The sequence below is a fragment of the Scyliorhinus canicula genome, chromosome 21 (assembly GCF_902713615.1).
Source record: "Scyliorhinus canicula chromosome 21, sScyCan1.1, whole genome shotgun sequence".
Lineage (NCBI taxonomy): Eukaryota > Metazoa > Chordata > Chondrichthyes > Carcharhiniformes > Scyliorhinidae > Scyliorhinus > Scyliorhinus canicula.
The window spans coordinates 37,352,486-37,370,896 of record NC_052166.1 but is presented as its reverse complement, the minus strand read 5'-3'; the positions used below and the strand labels follow the sequence as shown (position 1 = coordinate 37,370,896).

Here is an 18,411-nt window from a genome sequence, read left to right as displayed (position 1 = left end):
TGAAAAAAGTAAAAATAAAATGAATAAAATAAATGCATAAAACCCCCCTAACTTGTAAAACAAAAAGCTGCGACCGTTTTTTAAAAATGCAGCTGCACTGCGCATGCATGCCCGATCATCGGCACGCGTGCGCATAGTTTTGCTCATGCGCGCCGATGATCTGGCACGCATGTACAGTGCGGCTGCAACTTTTTTTTACATGTGAAGGCCACTTGCAGCCGGCGTTATTAACAGCTGACTGCTGCGGCTGTTATGCGCATATTTGCACGATCGGGAGCGTTGCGACGGACGGCTCTGCGACCTTCCCGACACCCGCTCGTGACCCACTCGTGGGTCACGCCTCCGAGTTTGACAATGCCTGGGCTATGGGACAACTACTATCATTGACAATCCAATGATTTATTTTGTGTTAACTTGTGTGTGAGGGAGGAAGAGAGTGTGTGAGAGAGGAAGAGAGTGATTGTGTGAGAGGAAGGGAGGGAAGAGTGTGTGAGGAAGCGAGTGAGTGTGTGTGAGAGAGGGAGAGTGTGAGAGGAAGGGAGGGAAAGAGTGTGTTAGGGAGGGAGAGTGTGTGAGAAAGAGTGAGTGTGTGAGTGGATGGAAGAGTGTGAGAGGGAAAATGAGCATGTGAGAGGGTGACTGTGAGAAAGAGGGGGAGAGTGTGAAAGAGTATGTGAGAGAATGTATCTGTGAGAGAGAGAGAGTATGTATGAGAGGGAAAGAATATGTGTGAATGGAAGAGGACGAGAGAGGGTTTCACTGTTTCATGAATGGTTTTTACCTTTAATACCTTGCCCCTTTAAGAGACTTGGAACCCTGGGGGACTCCACCTCTGGCTACGCCCCCAGGAAACAGTATATAGGATAAGGCTCCATGTGGCGAGCACACTTCTCTCGAATCCTGTCCTGTTCTCTGTAGATTAAAGCCTTTGATTACCAACCTCGCTCTCGCGTCGTAATTGAGGGTGCCTCAATTTAATATACAGACACATCAAGATGGACAGCACTCTAAAACCGGAGAAGCTCAACCTGGACGCCAGGTCGCCGGAAGCCCCGGAAATGTTTAAACATTGGCTCCGGTGTTTCGAGGACTATCTGGACTCCTCAATGACTGATGTCGACAGCACTCGCAAGCTGCGCTTACTACATGGCCGGGTGGGCTACCGACTCTCCGCCGTGATCGAAACCGCTACGACCTATGAGGCGGCGGTCGGAATATTGAAGAAACGCTTCATAAAACCTACTAACAAGGTACACGCCAGACATTTGCTCTCAACCTGCAGCCAGCGTTCCGGGGAAACGCTGAACGAGTTCGTGGAAAGAGGAACTGCGACCACAAAGCAGTGACGGCAGAAGAACACAGGAACTTACATATTCACGACACCCTTGTGTCTGGTATCAGGTCCTCGTACATCCGGCAGCGGCTCCGAGAAGACGGGGCAAAGGATCTCCAGGGCACAGTAATGCTCGCTTCTTCTCTCGAAATGACCCACCGTAACCTCCATATGTACTCCGCGGACCTTGCGAACCTCTCTCGATCCCCTCCAGACTCAGCCACGCTACAGGCCTGAGCCACGCGACGATCCACTCACTCCAGGGGTTCCCCATGCTATTTCTGTGGGCAAGGCCAGCACCCACATCAGCGTTGTCCGGTCCGATCCGCGATCTGCAATGACTGCGGGAAGAAAGGGCACTTCGCGAAAGTCTGCCTGGCTGGGCCCAAAGGCCACAAACAAAACCCTCACCAGGCCCAGAAATCAAGCTCCCGGTCTCACAGACCCCGCAACACGCCCGCACTGCGGCCGGGCACGCCCACTTCCGACGCATCATCGACCTCGTGCGAGTCATGGGAGCGGCCATCTTGGCGGCGGCCATCTTTGAAACCCGACCGGCGGCGGCGGCCATCTTGTGACTCCAGGTGGCCATTTTATGAGTTCGACTCTGACGGCCCGCAACTGGGAGCGATCACACTCGATCAATCGCGGCCGAAACACCTGCAAAACTCAACGATGCGGGTGCGAATTAACGGCCACGATACTCCCTGCCTATTCAACTCCGGGAGCACAGAGAGCTTTATCTATCCAGACACGGTAAGGCGCTGCTCCCTGCGCACCCAGTCCTACTCCGGAGGCACGTGAGGAGCCATAAAACGGATCCAATAGTCGAGAGGGTCCACCTGCTGCATGCAAACCCTCAATATGCCTACGTCGAGCACCGCAACGGCAGGCAGGATACTGTCTCCCTGCGAGATCTGCACCCGCTGGCTCTCCCACCGACGCCACCGACTCTCCCACCGACCCCGACGTTTTACCCACCGACCCCCCCCTTCTACCGACGCTCCCCGCATGTTTGACTCCAACTGAAGTCAAAAGACTGGAAACACTCCAGTGTAGAATTATGTCGCAATTCTCCCAATGGTACGTTCATGGCGAGTCGGTCTTTGCACTGGTAGTGTGGACGCCATTTTCATTCATTTGCATCTCACGGATGGTTCATGAAAACAGCTGCCCACTGGTGACCTGTGAGGTCTCCCAACCTTGCGTCAAGCCAACGGGAAATCACATTAGCATCAAACCTGATTGCTAAAGAATGGCGTGCATAAGATTGTCCTCAGGTATCGAGAAACATTGAGGTGACTGTGACAAAGCTTTCTCTGCCATAATGCTGCACTGTTCATGATACTCTATACACCACTCTGCCGGAGCAGACTGGTCCCTGTCCTCCATCTCCATGCCGAGCTGGACTCATTAACAGCACCATGCTGCTAGATTCGTGGACCTTCCTGTGTCACCTTCTTGGATCTGTACTGACCAGGGGTTGAGGAGTACAAGGTTCTCCTTCCCCCTGGCACCGCACACCACTATCTATCTGGACAACACTGTGCTGTGATACTCATGAAGCCATCTCAAGAAAAAGGTCTGAATTTCGACCGGGGTAGAGTGTGATGCGAGTCCGGAGAGTAGGTGGCCATACGAAGACAAAAAGAACAAAGAGGGTTGTGCATGATGGTTGTAGGGGAAGGGCGAGGGCTCACAATGGCAGGCAGAGGGGCAAGGAGGTGGATGAAGAAGATGAGCAGAGAAAGGCAGAAGGAAGACCGAGGAGAGGGAAGCCGGACGGCGACATGGCTACTTGGAAAGCTCACAAAGGAGTCAAAGCAATATCACATTGTTCATTGGAAGGGGATGGATGACGATTCCATACTTTGGGTAGAGGTCCAAGTGGGGCATGGCCGCCACACAGATGACAGACTCAGGGGAAGGTGGGTGAATCGGTGAATAGATTTCGTCTTGTTATCCTTTTCCCTCTGGGTTGATGACGTCCTGCAGTCTGATGAAGACAGGTGGGTTGGAAAGAGTGATATGACAGGTGGTTGAATCAGCTGCCAGGAGAATTGGAGCGGAACTGACCTGTGCGTAATTAATGAGGTTCCAAGTGCAGGATCTGGCATGGGGTCCCGCCATTCTGGTTGGTGAAACAGGCTCCACTGGGGCCACTTGCTCCTGGAGGCACTTAGTGTCAAAATGGGAGAAATTCCATCGCCAGTTGAATTGAATTATGTTCAGTACACACACGCACACACAGTCTCTACAAACCTGCTTCAGAGAATTCCACCACACACCCCTTATTTTTTTTAAAAATACCCTCTTCTTCACACTTACCCACTTTTAATTGTTAGTTCATGTAGTCAGTGATGTGTTATCTGTGTTGGTCTAACATCGACTGCAACTGGATGCAATAAAACGAGAAACGGGCTACCGACATGGGAGATGATCCAACAATGTTTTATTGAACCTGTTGATTGCTGTACATAATCTGCTGTGGGTTGACACTCTATTAACCTAACTGATAACCTCATACCGGCTTGACCAGACTAGCTCTCTATCACATGGTGATGATGTTCATTGGCCTGTGCACTGCGACTATCTCCCTAGCCGTGTCCTGTGAGAGAGGGAGAGCCTTAATGCGCTGTGGGCTTTACAGTGGTGGTGTCCTGTCTGGTGATTGGTTGTTCTGTGTCGAGTGTGTTCATTGGTTATCCTGTGTGTCAATCACTGCCTGTCAGCATCTCATGATATACATGAGTGGATATTATGACATCTCGCCCTTGTAAAATAAATTTTGGAACGCGGCTGTATATGCATGCATAACTATGTACAAGTGGGGAATGAGTGAACATATGTACATGGGAAGGTGTCTATCATGCAGACACAGAGCAAACTGAACAAAATTTACAAGATTTAAGTCTATAGATTCAGTCTTTGTGGTGGGCGACGAATTATCGTCGATCGCCGAAGAGGTGGACAGGGTTCGCCGGCACCTGGACAGGCGGGATGGCTGCCATCTTCCTGGCCTTGTGGACAGGTGGGATCGCTGCCAGATCGGTGGCCTCGTGGTGGAAGACGTCCGGAGGAAGCATGATGACATGCGGAGAAGTGCGGTCAGGTGATGGGCAGGGAACTTTATGCAGCACCCTCCTATTGCGGCGTAAAATGGAGCCACCAGCCATTTGGACAACGACAGGTCTGGGAGCAGCCTGTCTGACGACAAAAGCTGGGGCTGACCAACCTCCCTCAGGCAGCTGAACACGAACAACATTGTCTGGAGCCAGCGCAGGCATTTCCGTGGCATGAGCATCATACGTGATCTTTTGCTGGTCCCTGGATTGCCGCATCTTTTGCAGCACCGTGAGGTGGTCAATGTCGGGAACATGGATGGCTGGAACAGTCGTCCTCAGGTTGCGGTTCATGAGCAACTGCGCCGGAGACAAACCAGTCGACAGAGGGGTTGCCCTGTATGCCAATAGCGCCAGGTTGAAATCCGAGGCTGAGTCTGCAGCCTTGCACAGCAACCGCTTGACAATGTGGACCCCTTTCTCGGCCTTCCCGTTTGATTGCGGGTAATGGGGACTGGATGTGATCTGACTAAAGTGGTAGGACTGTGCAAAGTCAGACGACTCTTGGCTGTAGAAACATGGACCGTTGTCACTCATTACCGTGAGTGGTATCCCATGCCTGGCAAATGTCTCTTTACAGGCTTTGATGACGGACTTGGACGTGAGGTCCGACAGTTTCACCAATTCCGGGTCGCTGGAGAAGTAATCGACCAGGAGCCCATTGGCGCGAAAGAGGTCTATCCCCACCTTGGACCACGGAGAGGTCACGATCTGGTGCTGTTGCAGCCTTTCCTTGGGCTGAGCTCGTTGCAACTTCTGGCATGCTGTACAGTAAACTGCCTGCCGAGATCTGCATCGACATTTCTCGACCCCCAGATGACCCTCATGGATCTGTCTGAGCACCATGTTTTGCATGCTTTGGGGAATGACGATTCTATCTTGTTTAAGAAGGATTCCCTCAACAACCGTCAGCTCGTCCTTAACGTTGAAGAACTGGGGGCACTACCCCTTTTGCCAGCCATGGGCGAGGTGCTTCATCACGCGCTGCAGTAGGAGATCTTTGGCAGTTTCTTTGCGTATTTGTATAATTCGTTCATCAGTGGCTGGGAGGTTGCTGGCACACAGCTGCACCTGTGCTTCAACGTGGCGAATGAAGTCGCCCTGTTCACACAGCGTGGTAACGGATCGGGATAGGGCATCCGCGATGATCAGCTCCTTACCCTGTGTGTAGACAAGTTCAAAGTCAAATCGGCGGAGACGAAGAAGAATTCGCTGCAGCCGAGGTGTCGTGTCATTTAAATCCTTTTGGATTATGTGGACTAAAGGCCTGTGGTCTGTTTCCACCGTGAACTTTGGCAGGCCGTATACGTAATCATGAAACTTGACTATTCCTTGTCAGGAGACCCAAGCACTCCTTTTCGATCTGGGCATACCGTTATTCGGTCGGAGTCCTGACCCTGGAGGCGTATGCCACTGGAGCCCAGGATGAGGAGTCGTCTCGCTGGAGGAACACCACCCCAATGCCATCCTGGCTTGCGTCAGATATCTTGGTATCCTTGGTTGGATCAAAGAATGCCAGTACTGGGGCTGTGGTGAGCTTCGCCTTCAGCTCAAGCCACTCCGCTTATTGTGCGGGAAGCCGCTGGAACACTGTCGACTTTTTGACGAGATGCTGGAGGGCCGTGGTGTGGGATGCCATGTTGGGAATTAATTTCCTGAGAAAATTCACCATCCCGAGGGAAAGGAGGACCGCCTTTTTGTCCTCTGGGTCTTCATGGCATTGATTGCCAGCAGCTTGTCAGCGTCAGGTTGCACACCCTGCTGTGAAATGTGGTCACCCAGAAACTTGATAGCGGACCTACCAAATGAGCGTTTGGCCCTGTTCAGCTGGAGGTCGTTTTCATGTATCCTCTGGAAAACTTGTTTGAGGCGAGCGATGTGATCCTCGGGCGTCGTGGACCAGATGATCACGTCGTCCACATAGACTCGCACCCCCTCGATGTCCTCCATCATTTGCTTCAGTATGCGATGAAATACTTTGGAAGCTGAAATGATACCAAAATGCATGCGGTTGTAGCAATACCTGCCGAACGGAGTGTTAAACGTGCACAGCTTTGGACTGGACTCGTCCAGTTGTATCTGCCAGAACCCACGGGAGGTGTCCAGCTTGGTAAAGAATTTGGCATGAGCCATCTCACAGGTTAACTCTTCACGTTTTGGGATCGGGTAGTGCTCGCGCATGATGTTGCGATTCAGGTCTTTGGGATCAATACAAATGTGGAGTTCACTAGAGGGCTTCTTGAGGCAGACCATGGAGCTGACCCAGTCTGTTGGTTCCGTGACCTTTGAGATGATACTCTGGTCTTAGAGCTTTCGTACCTGCGATTTCAGACTATCCTTGAGAGGGGCCGGCACCCGGCACGGTGCATGGATGACTGGGATGATTCGGTTTGAGCAATATCTTGTAAATATGGGAGCGTGCCAAATCCATCAAATACGTTGTGGTATTGCGTGAGAATGTCGTCTATCTCAGCCATGAGATTTACATTGGGCGAGGCAGTTGCTGGTGTCGAGGACATGGCATGGACACGCTGGACTAGATTTAGGAGTTTGCATTTGCGAGCACCGAGCAGGGATGCCTTGTCAGGCTGGACGATTTTGAATCGCCACGTCACTTTGATTGCCTTATGAGATACCCCTAGCTGACACGATCCACTGGCAGCTATGGCATTGCCATTGTAGTCAAGGGGCTGGCAGGCTGATGGAAGAATGCTAGGTTGGTCTCGGATGCTGTCGAGGTCTGACTGTGATATGAGGTTTGCAGATGCGCCAGTGTCCAATTTAAATTGGATGCGAGACTGGTTCACCGTGACGACAGCACACCACTCGTCGTCAGGATCCACAGTGAGGATTGAAAGGCGGTTTGCAGGCACGGTGGAGGCCAGCTCGCGCGTGGTGATTATGCCCACCCGGTATGGAGACTCAAGGCAGACAGCATCGGGGTTCGTTGGGTTCTCGGGATCCAAATCCTGCATGCCTTGTCGTACGCAGCGGACACGTCTGCGTTGCAGCTGGGATCGCTGGGTGTTGGTCGGTGGAGCGGACCTGCATAAGGCCATGTAATACCTCGGCTTTCCACACTGTAGACATCGCCTTCCTTTGGCTGGACATTGCCGCGTTAAATGGGTGGAGCCACAATATGGACACGTCATGACGCTGACGCCAGCGCGTTCTGTGCGCCATCGCGCATGCGTAGTACGGTTGGGCGATGTTCGCACATGCACATCGGGGTCTTTGGCCTCGTCGTCCACCCGGTCATGGCACGCATGCGTAGGGACCCGGGAAAAGCATGTGAAACGGCCATTCTCCTCGATGCTCAGACCTTGCATTTTTTAGTTTTTGTTTTTTTTTGTTTTTTTAAAATAAATTTAGCGTACCCAATTCATTTTTTCCAATTAAGGGGCAATTTAGCGTGTTCAATCCACCTACCTTGCACATCTTTGGGTTGTAGGGGTGAAACCCACGCAAACACGGGGAAAATTTGCAAACTCCACACGGACAGTGATCCAGAGCCAGGATCGAACCTGGGACCTCGGCGGCGTGAGACTGCAGTGCTACCATTGCGCCACCATGCTGCCCGTGGCCTTGCATTTTTGCGATGGCTTGCACCCTTTCTGCCTCGTGGGAGACTAGTTTTGCATTTTCTGCCACCCTGATGCGGGAGTAACGATTCCTGGCATGCTCATGAACAACACAAGTTTCGATGGCGACGGAGAGGGTCAACTGTTTGATTTTGAGAGCTGCTCCCGCAGGGAGTCGGACTGGACCCTGAAAACGATCTGGAATCAGCCGTCAAGTCATAATTACATGACTGCGTAGGATGCGGAGATGGGTCAAGAAGGACTGTAAAGGTTCATCCTTACCCTGAAGCCTCTGTTGGAAGATGTACTGTTCAAAGCACTCATTCTCCTCAATGTCGCAGTGGTTGTCGAATTTCAGCAGAACCATCTTGAACTTCGTCTTGTCTTCGCCATCGGCGAACGTGAGCGAGTTATAGATGTGGATGGCGTGGTCCCCCGCAGTCGACAGGAACAGCACAATCTTTCGGGCATCCAACATCCGATGCTGCCTCGAGGTCGGAGGCCTTGATATACATGAGGAACTTCTGTTTGAAGACTTTCCACTTGGTGCCGAGGTTGCTGGAGATCCGGAGTTGCAGAGGAAGTTGGATCTTTTCCATGCCGCTGGATGATTGCATGCTGGTCATTGCAGATTCACTCGAGGTAGGTTCGTTAGAGTTAATAGCGCTCTGGTACCATGATGTGTTATCTCTGTTGGTCTAACATCGACTGCAACTGGATGCAGTAAAACGAGAAACAGGCTTCTGACACAGGAGATGGTCCAACACTGTTTTATTGAACCTGTTGATTGTGTACATAATCTGCTGTGGGTTGACACTCTATTAACCTAACTGATAACCTCCTACTGGCTTGACCAGACTAGCTCTCTATCACATGGTGATGATGTTCATTGGCCTGTGCACTGCGACTATCTCCCTGGCCGTGTCCTGTGAGAGGGGGAGAGCCTTAATGCGCTGTGGGCTTTATAGTGGTGGTGTCCTGTCTGGTGATTGGTTGTTCTGTGTTTTGTGTGTTCATTGGTTATCCTGTGTGTCAATCACTGCCTGTCAGCATCTCATGATATACATGAGTGGATATTATGACAGTCAGTGGAAAGATATTTGTTACGTGCCATATCAGAAAATCAGCAGGACTGAATATCTGGGACAATCTGGGCAATTTTGTTTTTTGGCCCTCTTTCTGATGCACTGTAGTGTAGCATATTTTTGCAAACATGATTAAATTTATTCTTCATGAACCACAAGTTGGAATAAAAGTGCTGAATAAAATACAATAGCATTCCATTATTTGAAAAATAATGTACCTGTTATAGGTTGCTATACCACTATAATAGAGCATAGAATTTGCTGGTTGAAATCTTTGTGCGAACATATTTTATTAATTCAAGCATGTGGTCATTGCTGATCTAACTCTGGCATTTAAAAAAATGCAACCACCCACACGTGGAAAACTGATAATTCTCTTGTGGGATGGGCATGGTGGCGCCGTGGTTAACATTGCTGCCTCATGGCGCCGAGGTCCCAGGTTCAATCCCGGCACTGGGTGGAGTTTGCACATTCTCCCTGTGTTTGCGTGGGTTTTGCCCCTCAATCCAAAGATGTGCAGGGTAGGTGGATTAGCCATGCTAAATTGCCCCTTCATTGGAAAAAATGAATTAGGTCCTCTATATTAAAAAAAATCTCTAATGCTGTAAGGTACATGGTATTTTTCCCCCACAGAGCAGACAAGTGGTTGGTGGACTGGATCAGAGGGAAGGTACTGGAGCCGGCATTGCGCGCGTGGGGGAGGGAGGGAGGAAAGACTACAATCCCGGCATGCTTTGTGCGCTCACGTCCGCGGCTGCGCGTGATGCGAGCGCGCAAGGCCCGCCGGCCGTTGTAGTCCAGCCTCTGGCTGCTGGCCCAGGCGAGACTTTGCATTGCTTCTTCCCCCCCACTCCCCTCCGGCCGGTGGCCGCCATTTGCCGCGGGAGCGTCTTCCGAGTGGGGAGTCAGGGTCGTTGTTGCCGCAGGAAGGCGTCGTCAGGTGGAACTACAAGGGCCAGCATGCCAGTGTTTTTAGGGTGGCCGCTCCGTGGGGAAGGGACAAGGCCGGGTTTAAATGGACAGGATGCTGGTGCTTGCTGAGCAGGAAGAGATTGGACCAGGAACAGTTTCCAGGAACGGCCCGGTCACCCTTTGCACTGGCTGCTCGGCCATGAGGGCGGCTTAGTGGGAGCAGCAGGCAGATTTGTGTGGCGGAGGGGGAGAAAGTTCCTGTCGAAACAAAAATGGGAGTTGGCAGAGTAAGCTGATGGTCAAAAGCCATTGTGACACAAACTGGGAGCCCCCGCTCCAAAACCAACATGGGTTTCGCCCTCAGGCTGTTGGCATCCTTCACCTTCATCTGGGTCTGTTTCCAGCTGGTGCTGGGAATGACAGAGCAGGAGAAAGGGACAATCAGGTATGATTTCTTTTCCCCAAACTCTTGCTGTGAACTGGGCCTCTGTGGCACTGCACTTTGGTACCAGCCTCTCATCCTAGCTGCCGTGCTTTGATGGTTGAGAGTTTAATTTTGAACCAAATGATAACTGACATGGTCACCAGAAATAACAGTGAATGTGGCGCAGGTCCTTTCAATTGACAGGGTGGCACAGTGGTTAACTCAGTGGCCACGCAGCACGGGGACCCGGGTTCCATTCCAGTCTTGGGTGACTGACTGTGGGTTTCCGCCGGGTGCTCCGGTTTCCTCACATAGTCCAAAAGATGTGCAGATTAAGGGTATTGGCCATGATCAATGCACGGGGTTACAGGGTATGGGCCGAGGCAGAGTACTCTTTCGGAGTGTCGGTGCAGACTCGATGGGCCAAATGGCCTCCTTCTGCACTTGTAGTGATTCTATTATAATTCAGTTTTCCTGCTTCTGCAACTAAATTGCTTGCTGTCATTATCATAAACTGTTATCAAGCATTTCTCTTTGCAAAAATTGCTGTAATATATGATTTTACTGGTGTTTGTTTGATTTTTTTTGCCATCATCTGTTGTGTCAAATCACTGATTGTCTTTAAGACAGAGATAGATAGGTTGTTGATTAATAAGGGGATCAGGGGTTATGGGGAGAAGGCAGGAGAATGGGGATGACAAAATATCAGCCATGATTGAATGGCAAAGCAGACTTCATAGGCCAAGTGGCCTAATTCTGTTCCTATGTCTTATGGTTGGTGGACAGAAAGTGAATAATTTTGATAACGTAACTTGGCATGTGCCTAACAAAAAGCCTAACAATCTCTGTGACGCAGGCTTCCCCTTTCCAAATGGCAGTTTAAATTTGATGCCAAGTTGAGGGGTTCTTCAGTGGTCCAGCAGGCAGGGTAGCAACCAATCACGCTGCAGTATTTCCATGCAGCAAAGCAGGAAGTTAAAATCAGTTAATGCCTTCACTTCTGAATTTAAGATTTCAAATAGCAAATTACATGGATTATGATTGGATTAAGGTAGTAGCTAAAATAAATTAAATTTAAACAAGTTTTTTTTTGAAAATGGATTTTTTATCATCGTGGAGAAATTTGACATTTACATTTTATAGAATCTCTGCAGTGCAGAAGGAGGCCATTTAGCCCACTGTGTCTGCACTGACACTCCGAAAGAGTATTTCATCTAGGCCCCCCCCAACTCTTGTAACTTGCACATCTTTAAACACATCTTTGAACACTAAGGGGCAATTTAGCATAGCAAATCCACCTAACCTGCACATCTTTCCTGGGTAAGTGAGATTCTTTAGCAGTGATTATGAAGTTGGTACATCATTTAAAAACTCAGTTACACCTCAGCCTACAACTGTCGGGTTTTTCTTACAGCGTGATTAACAGTGTAAAAATGGAAGATTTTGACAATTCACTGATTTTTGCACCCTCCCACCCCAACCTAACCCTTTCACAGAATACTACCCATAGCAACGTACCCTCTAAATTTTATTTGTGAATGAGTTGCAAACTCCTCTAAACACTATTTCCTTGTTCACTGAAAGTTTACATTTTACAAATCACTGGATGTTCAAAGGATTGATTTACCTGTTTATTTCAATATGTGATACATCCAGATTATTGCAGTTGCACGGATCTGAGCAGAAACATTGCTTTCCTTCCACTCATCCTATTCTTTCACTCATCTGAGGTCCCTTTCCACCTCCATATCACACTGGTCCCAATCCACCTCTCTTCAAATGGTAACCTTCAACTTTAACTCTTGCATGCCCCAATCCACCTCTCCCCATACATCCCACTCTCCCGTTCACCACAGATGTCCTATATTCCAACTCCTCTCAAATCCCAATCCACCTATCCTCTACAATATTCCCATTATACCTCTGCTCTTGCGTGTCCCAATTCACATCTCTGCCCTCCCCGCTCACCCTGCCCCCAAATGTCCCACAATGGGACTGTCAGCTCCTCTTTCCCACATAAAAGCTCACCCTTCATTGTTCATGATCCATGACTTGACTCTAGAGCTAACTTTAGTAGGTGAAATGCAGAAAGAGCAGGGAGGATGCACTTAGCTCTAGACTCAAGTCATGGATCATGAACAATCGGGAGCGGCATGATGGCGCAGTGGTTAGCACCGTTGCATGATACCACTGAGGACCTGGATTCAATCCCGGATCCGGGTCACTGTTCGTGTGGAGTTTGCACATTCACCCCGTGTCTGCGTGGGTCTCGCCACAACCCAAAGATGTGCAGGGTAGGTGGTTTGGTCACGCTGAATTGCTCCTCAATTGGAATTTTATTTTAATTTTTAAAAAGGTTTATAAACAACCTGATGGTGCCCTTCATCTCCCCAAGTGAAATGAAACTCAGTTCCATATTCATTATCTTAGACAGCTTGAGTGGTGAACCTGCTGTTTCCAGGCTGCTATATGTAGATCAGTCAATGCTGAAGCTAGGAGTTAATTGGCAATGCTCCTTAAATATGTCAATAGCCCAATCTGTATCATAAACCTGCCCATCAGAAAGCTTTAGGTGCTCACTGAAACTAACTCCATTAATTGATTGATTTTCTCCCAAATTGTTTTCGTTTTTCTGGCAGTGATGGGTTGTGTCCAGTGCGATGTAATCATTCGCTGCTGTGGGCCTTTTTGGGTCATTTGGCTCCAGGTTGTGTTTGGGGCCTTTGAAAACTGCTGACTGGAAGGCACTCCAGAGTCTCGCTCTAATCCAGAGTTGGGAAACAGGAGTTGGCTCTACAGGTCCCGTTGCTTTAATCCAGCTCAGCCTCTCCCATCACAGGCCAACTGGTTGCTGAGGAATTTTCCCAAATTCTACCTCTCCCACAATTAATGGCCCAGGAATGCGGAGAACTCTCACCTTTTGAACCTTGACCTCTCACGGGCTCAGAAACTTTGTCCAGGTCCTGGCCTTCTGCCATTTTGTCATGTGCTTCTCATTTCCTGAGACACCTGCCTTTTCCCTGCCCCTACCCATTACCACTGACACAAGATCACGTGTCACCAATCACAGGTTCCCTCTCTCCCATGTTCACTGATGCTTCAATCACAGCCTCAGTTTTTCCATGCTCTTTCCAGCTGCTTGTGCCTTTGTGATTGGGATGTGATGCTCAGCCCCACCCCACTCCCTGTTCGAGCTTGCTGCTGTTTAGAGATTATTCATGAAGGCCCGCCGTCTCAACCATGCCCCTCACCTGAGGTGTGGTGATCCTCAGGTCAAACCACCAGCAGTCAGCTCTCCCCATCAAAGAGAAAAGCAGCCTATGTTACCTGGGACTATGGTGATTTTACCGTACCTTATTTCAATGTACGATCCATTCCAGGTTTCTGCATGACCTTATATGTTCGCACCTTAGAGGGAACATTACTGGGGGACCGCTGAGTGAGCTTCTTGGAAACCTCTGGATTTCCACATTATTCTGCACGTCCACTGACTCATGTAGCTGCTGTCAATTTCAGTGAAGTAACAGTGGTAAACACTGACAGTTTCACTGTCATTACCATTGCAGAATTGGGCCTATGAAGCTAGTGTGAAATGAGTGATTTAACTGCTATGTACTGTGTAGGAATCAATTGTTCAGCCCGATTCCACAAAAATATTGTAAAGGTGTAGGGCAGAATTAGGGCGGCACAGTGGTTAGCACTGCTGCCTCACAGCTCCAGGGTCCCGGGTTCAATTCCAGCTTCGGGTGACTGTGTGGAGTTTGCACTTTCTCCCCGTGTCTGCGTGGGTTTCCTCCAGGTGCTCCGGTTTCTTCCCACAGTCCAAAGATGTGCAGGTTAGGTGGATTGGCCATGCTAAATTGCCGCTTAGTATCCAAAAAGGTTAGGTGGGGTTATGGGGATAGGGTGGAGGTGTGGGCTTGGGGGGGGGGGGGGGGGGGGGGGTTGCTTGTTCCCGGGGCCGGGCAAACGTGATGGGCCGAATGGCCTCCTTCTCCACTGTAAATTCTAATTCTCGCCAGTCCATGCCGGTGGGTGTGGGGAGGCGAATACGGCGAGAGGCCCAGAAATCAGTTTCACACTGGTGTGAATTTACAGTGGGATCTTCCATTGGTGCCCACCATGGCGATTTGGAAGACCTGCGGAGGCCAGATTGCACCTTATTTGCATCACATTAATGGAGTGCAGATGAAGACCCGACCCCGCACATCAGATTCTCCATGATGCTGGCAGGAAAACATGCCAGCATGAAACACGTTTGGAATAATGTGGGGTGCAGATGGCGGGACTGAACTGAACAATGCCTGGGGGTGCCTCTGGCGTTCAGGCTGGAGGCCTTCTGCAAACCTAGACCCTGGAACACCCCAGCAGTGGGCCAGGAGGGCATCTGCAGGTGGACCTTCCAAGTTCAGTGACCTGGAGGGGGTTTATCTTCCAGCCTCAGAATCTTCCAGAGTTACACCTTCGTTCTCAGACATTCACCTTCCGGTCTCTGAGTGCTACCAGGGATCTATCTTCATTTTCAGGAGCTCCACCTTCTTTCTTCAATCATGGATAAGTGATGCTGGGCGCCTTTTCAATTTGGCACCTTGATACAATGGCAGGCTACGTGCCATCCAAGCCTGCCTGCCACTGAATATGGGGTAAAATACCCAGGTACATAATTAATAAGGTTGGGGCTGGAAGATTTGGTATGTTTTCCTGCCAGCCTCCTCCAGGAACACTCCACATTCCCACCCCAGCAAGATGGTCAGCGCAAGCATAAGGTGCGGTCGAATTGAGGAATTACTGCCATTATCAGGATTTAATTCAAATTAACTAATTTTGACAAACATACTCTATGCATAAGTAAAATTTTGTTTCAGGCCCCCTTCTAATTTGCAATCCAATAGCTGCATATTAATATTTGGATGCATCTTAAATGGAACTAATTAGGTATAAAGCTCAATATCAAAATGATAAATCAGTTCTTATCTTGCGTTAAGTGATAACAGTTGCTATAATTTGTCCCGAGATCTTTTATGTATAACATAAATCAGTTCTGTTGATTGAAAACGGAATTCCAGTAGTTTTTTTTTTACCAGGAGAAAGGCTTTAAATTCAAGTATTTTGCTTTTTCTCTCCCTGACAAAGTTTCACTGTGCTGGTAAATAATGCTGCATATTCCATAATGTTAACTTTTCAAATTCTTCAGGGCAATTGTAAGAGCTGATTTTTCATTTCTAACCTGGGTTTATTCATAAGATTCTGGACTCTGCACAGTCCCTTGCTGATTTTTGATACAATACATCAGTTTCAAAAATAGTAAATTATTACAGTAAATCTCATGATACATGTTTAATTACTGAATATTCGCATGTTTAATTTCTTTGTAAAAGGACTTTCATAATTCAGACATGGCCTGATGCTTTTAACTTTATTTAGTCACCTCTTGGCTAGGTAATATATATATCAAGATCAGCACTATAGACAATTGGTTATGTATGGTGGAGCAATATTTAGAAACAGGCTTTGATTTGCCTCTTATTTTTGTTTTACTTTATAGGAACCAAGTTGTTGAAATGTTTGAGCATGCCTACAATAACTACATGGTAAGCATTTGTTTCGTTTTTATTTCAGTTGTCTTTGTTCGTTGTCCAGTGTTTGCATTTTAGATTTAGATTTATTGTCACGTGTACCGAGGTGCAGTGAAAAGTATTGTTCTGTGTACAGTCCAGGCAGATCGTTCCATACATGAAAAACATAGGACATACAATAAATACGCAATGTAAATACATAGACATAGACATCGGGTGAAGCACACACAGTAGCACTTTCCTTTGGTCCCTTCAGAATGAGTCAGGAAGGACATGGGACCTAATAACAGGAGTAGACCATTCAGACCTTCGAGCCTGCTCCACTATTCTGTAAGTTCATGGCTGACCTGGTTGTCGTCTCAACTCTTAATTTCCCATCTGCCAACCCAAAACCCATGACACCCTAGCAAGCACAAATAAAAATCTAGACTACTTGAGTTGTAAATCCCTTGCTTCTGTATGGCAATATAAATTCCAGAAAAATGTCTCCAGCTTTCTGTAAATGTTCCCTCGGTAAACAAAATCCAGTTTTCTGTTCTGTCCTTCAGGTATTATTGCCTGACATGGAATTAATGAGACCCACTATTCTGAATTTTATTGATCTCAACTGTTATCAACTACTATCAGAACTAGTGAATACTGTAAGACTTTGTTCTATACCTTTTCAGATTCCATTGAAGTCAATAAATTGCAGTCAATAGTACTCTTCCGATTGATACACAATAATATGAAGATAATCCTATGAAATATTAATGATAGGTCAGCATATATAGAATAATTTTACAAATCTGTGCTGTTGTTTTGCCAGCTCATGATGCAAATTAACAACGTGGGCGTTTGTGGTTACCACTGCTGCCTCATGGCACCAGGGACCCATATTTAATTCTGGTCTTGGGTGACTGTGTGTGAGTTTGTACGTTCTCTTGTGTCTGCGTGGGTTTCCTCCCACAGTACAAAGATGCGCACGTTAGCTGGATTGGCCATGGTAAATTGCCCCTTAGGGTCCAAAGATGTGCAGGTTAGGCAGGGTTTTAAGGCTAGGGCAGGGGTGGCAACTTTAACTTTAACTTTAACTTTAACTTTAACTTTAACTTTAACTTTAACTTTAACTTTATTTATTTATTTATTTATTTATTTATTTATTTATTTATTTATTTATTAAATTGAGAGTTTCCAATTATATTTTGCGAATTAAGGACAATTTAGTGTGGCCAATTCTCCTACCCTGCACATCTTTGGGCTGTGGGGATGAGACCCACGCAGACACGGGGAGAATGTGCAAACTCCACTTGGCAGTGATCCGGGATCAAAACCAGGTCCTTGGCGCTGAGGGGCAGCAGTGCTTATTCTATTTACAAAGGTCAGAAAATCATGGAAAGCATTTGACCAAATTCCCAATGTGCGGTGCAGGCTCCCCATCAGCAGTGCCAACATAAAACTTTCCCTTTCCTGTCTTCAGGATATTTTCTGGCCACTTTTGATCATGTCCACTAAACATTATCAGCACAAAACAAAAAATCCATAGAATCCCAACAGTGGAAGCAATGCAGAAAGATATATTCTTTTCTCATGACTGCCACCTGTTAGCCATGGTAGCCTACAGAATGGCCAAGGGCAATTATTTGTCTTCAAAAGGGTTTAACTAATTGTGCTTGTTTAGAATAAGGTTTTTGGGTCACTTTTTAATTTGGTGAAATGAATTGCTGATTGCTGCTGGTTACCCTTTCTTTTTGGTGCCAAACAAATAAGCCAACATGACCAACATTGCAATTTCTGATTTTATGGTTGGATTCTTACAACATCATCTGTTTGTTACACATTCAGGCTTTTCTATTGACTCATTACTGTGATTTAAAAAGCAGAAATGGAACAGGAAAAGCAACCGTAATCAATCATATTGAAGAACCTGTATTCAGGCTGAACCAGGAAGTGTCAGTTAGGCTAGCCGATTCAATACCAAATAATGCAAACCAAAAGTGAAATAAAGAGACCTAAAAAGACAGAGAAATAATTTTTATTTTTAACAACCTACAACAATAATTAAAACCCTAAGCGGATGCGTTTCCACACTGTAAATGTTAACTTTCAAATTTGCTTTTTAATAATGTTTCTCACACAAAATGAGCCAATATGTTTCTTTACATTGCATATTTTATCTAAACGCTATTGTTCATTTTTTCTTTTTCTGAGTTCAATTCTTATTTTGCAGCATAATGTTCTTTAGTCATTTTTCTGTTTTCATTATGCTCGGAAAGGAAAAACACATTTTTGCTGTGGTTGAAAGTAGCCTTGTTAAGTTACATTTAATACACAACTTATATAAATGTACTTGTTTAAAATTGAAGTTGCCAAAAGGTGAATCATTTCAATATCCTTTT

The 18,411-nt window shown here is 47.5% G+C and overlaps 1 protein-coding gene across 1 annotated transcript in view; it reads left to right on the top strand.

The window, feature by feature from the left end:
- The first annotated feature begins 9,914 nt into the window (after positions 1 to 9,914).
- Positions 9,915 to 18,411, top strand: part of LOC119955396 (ER degradation-enhancing alpha-mannosidase-like protein 3) — an 83,698-nt gene continuing 75,201 nt past the window's right edge. The window contains exons 1-2 of the mRNA XM_038781461.1: positions 9,915 to 10,478; positions 16,003 to 16,048. Coding sequence (XP_038637389.1) covers positions 10,381 to 10,478; positions 16,003 to 16,048 — 144 coding nt within the window. The 5' untranslated portion in view covers positions 9,915 to 10,380. The remainder of the gene's footprint in view (positions 10,479 to 16,002; positions 16,049 to 18,411) is intronic.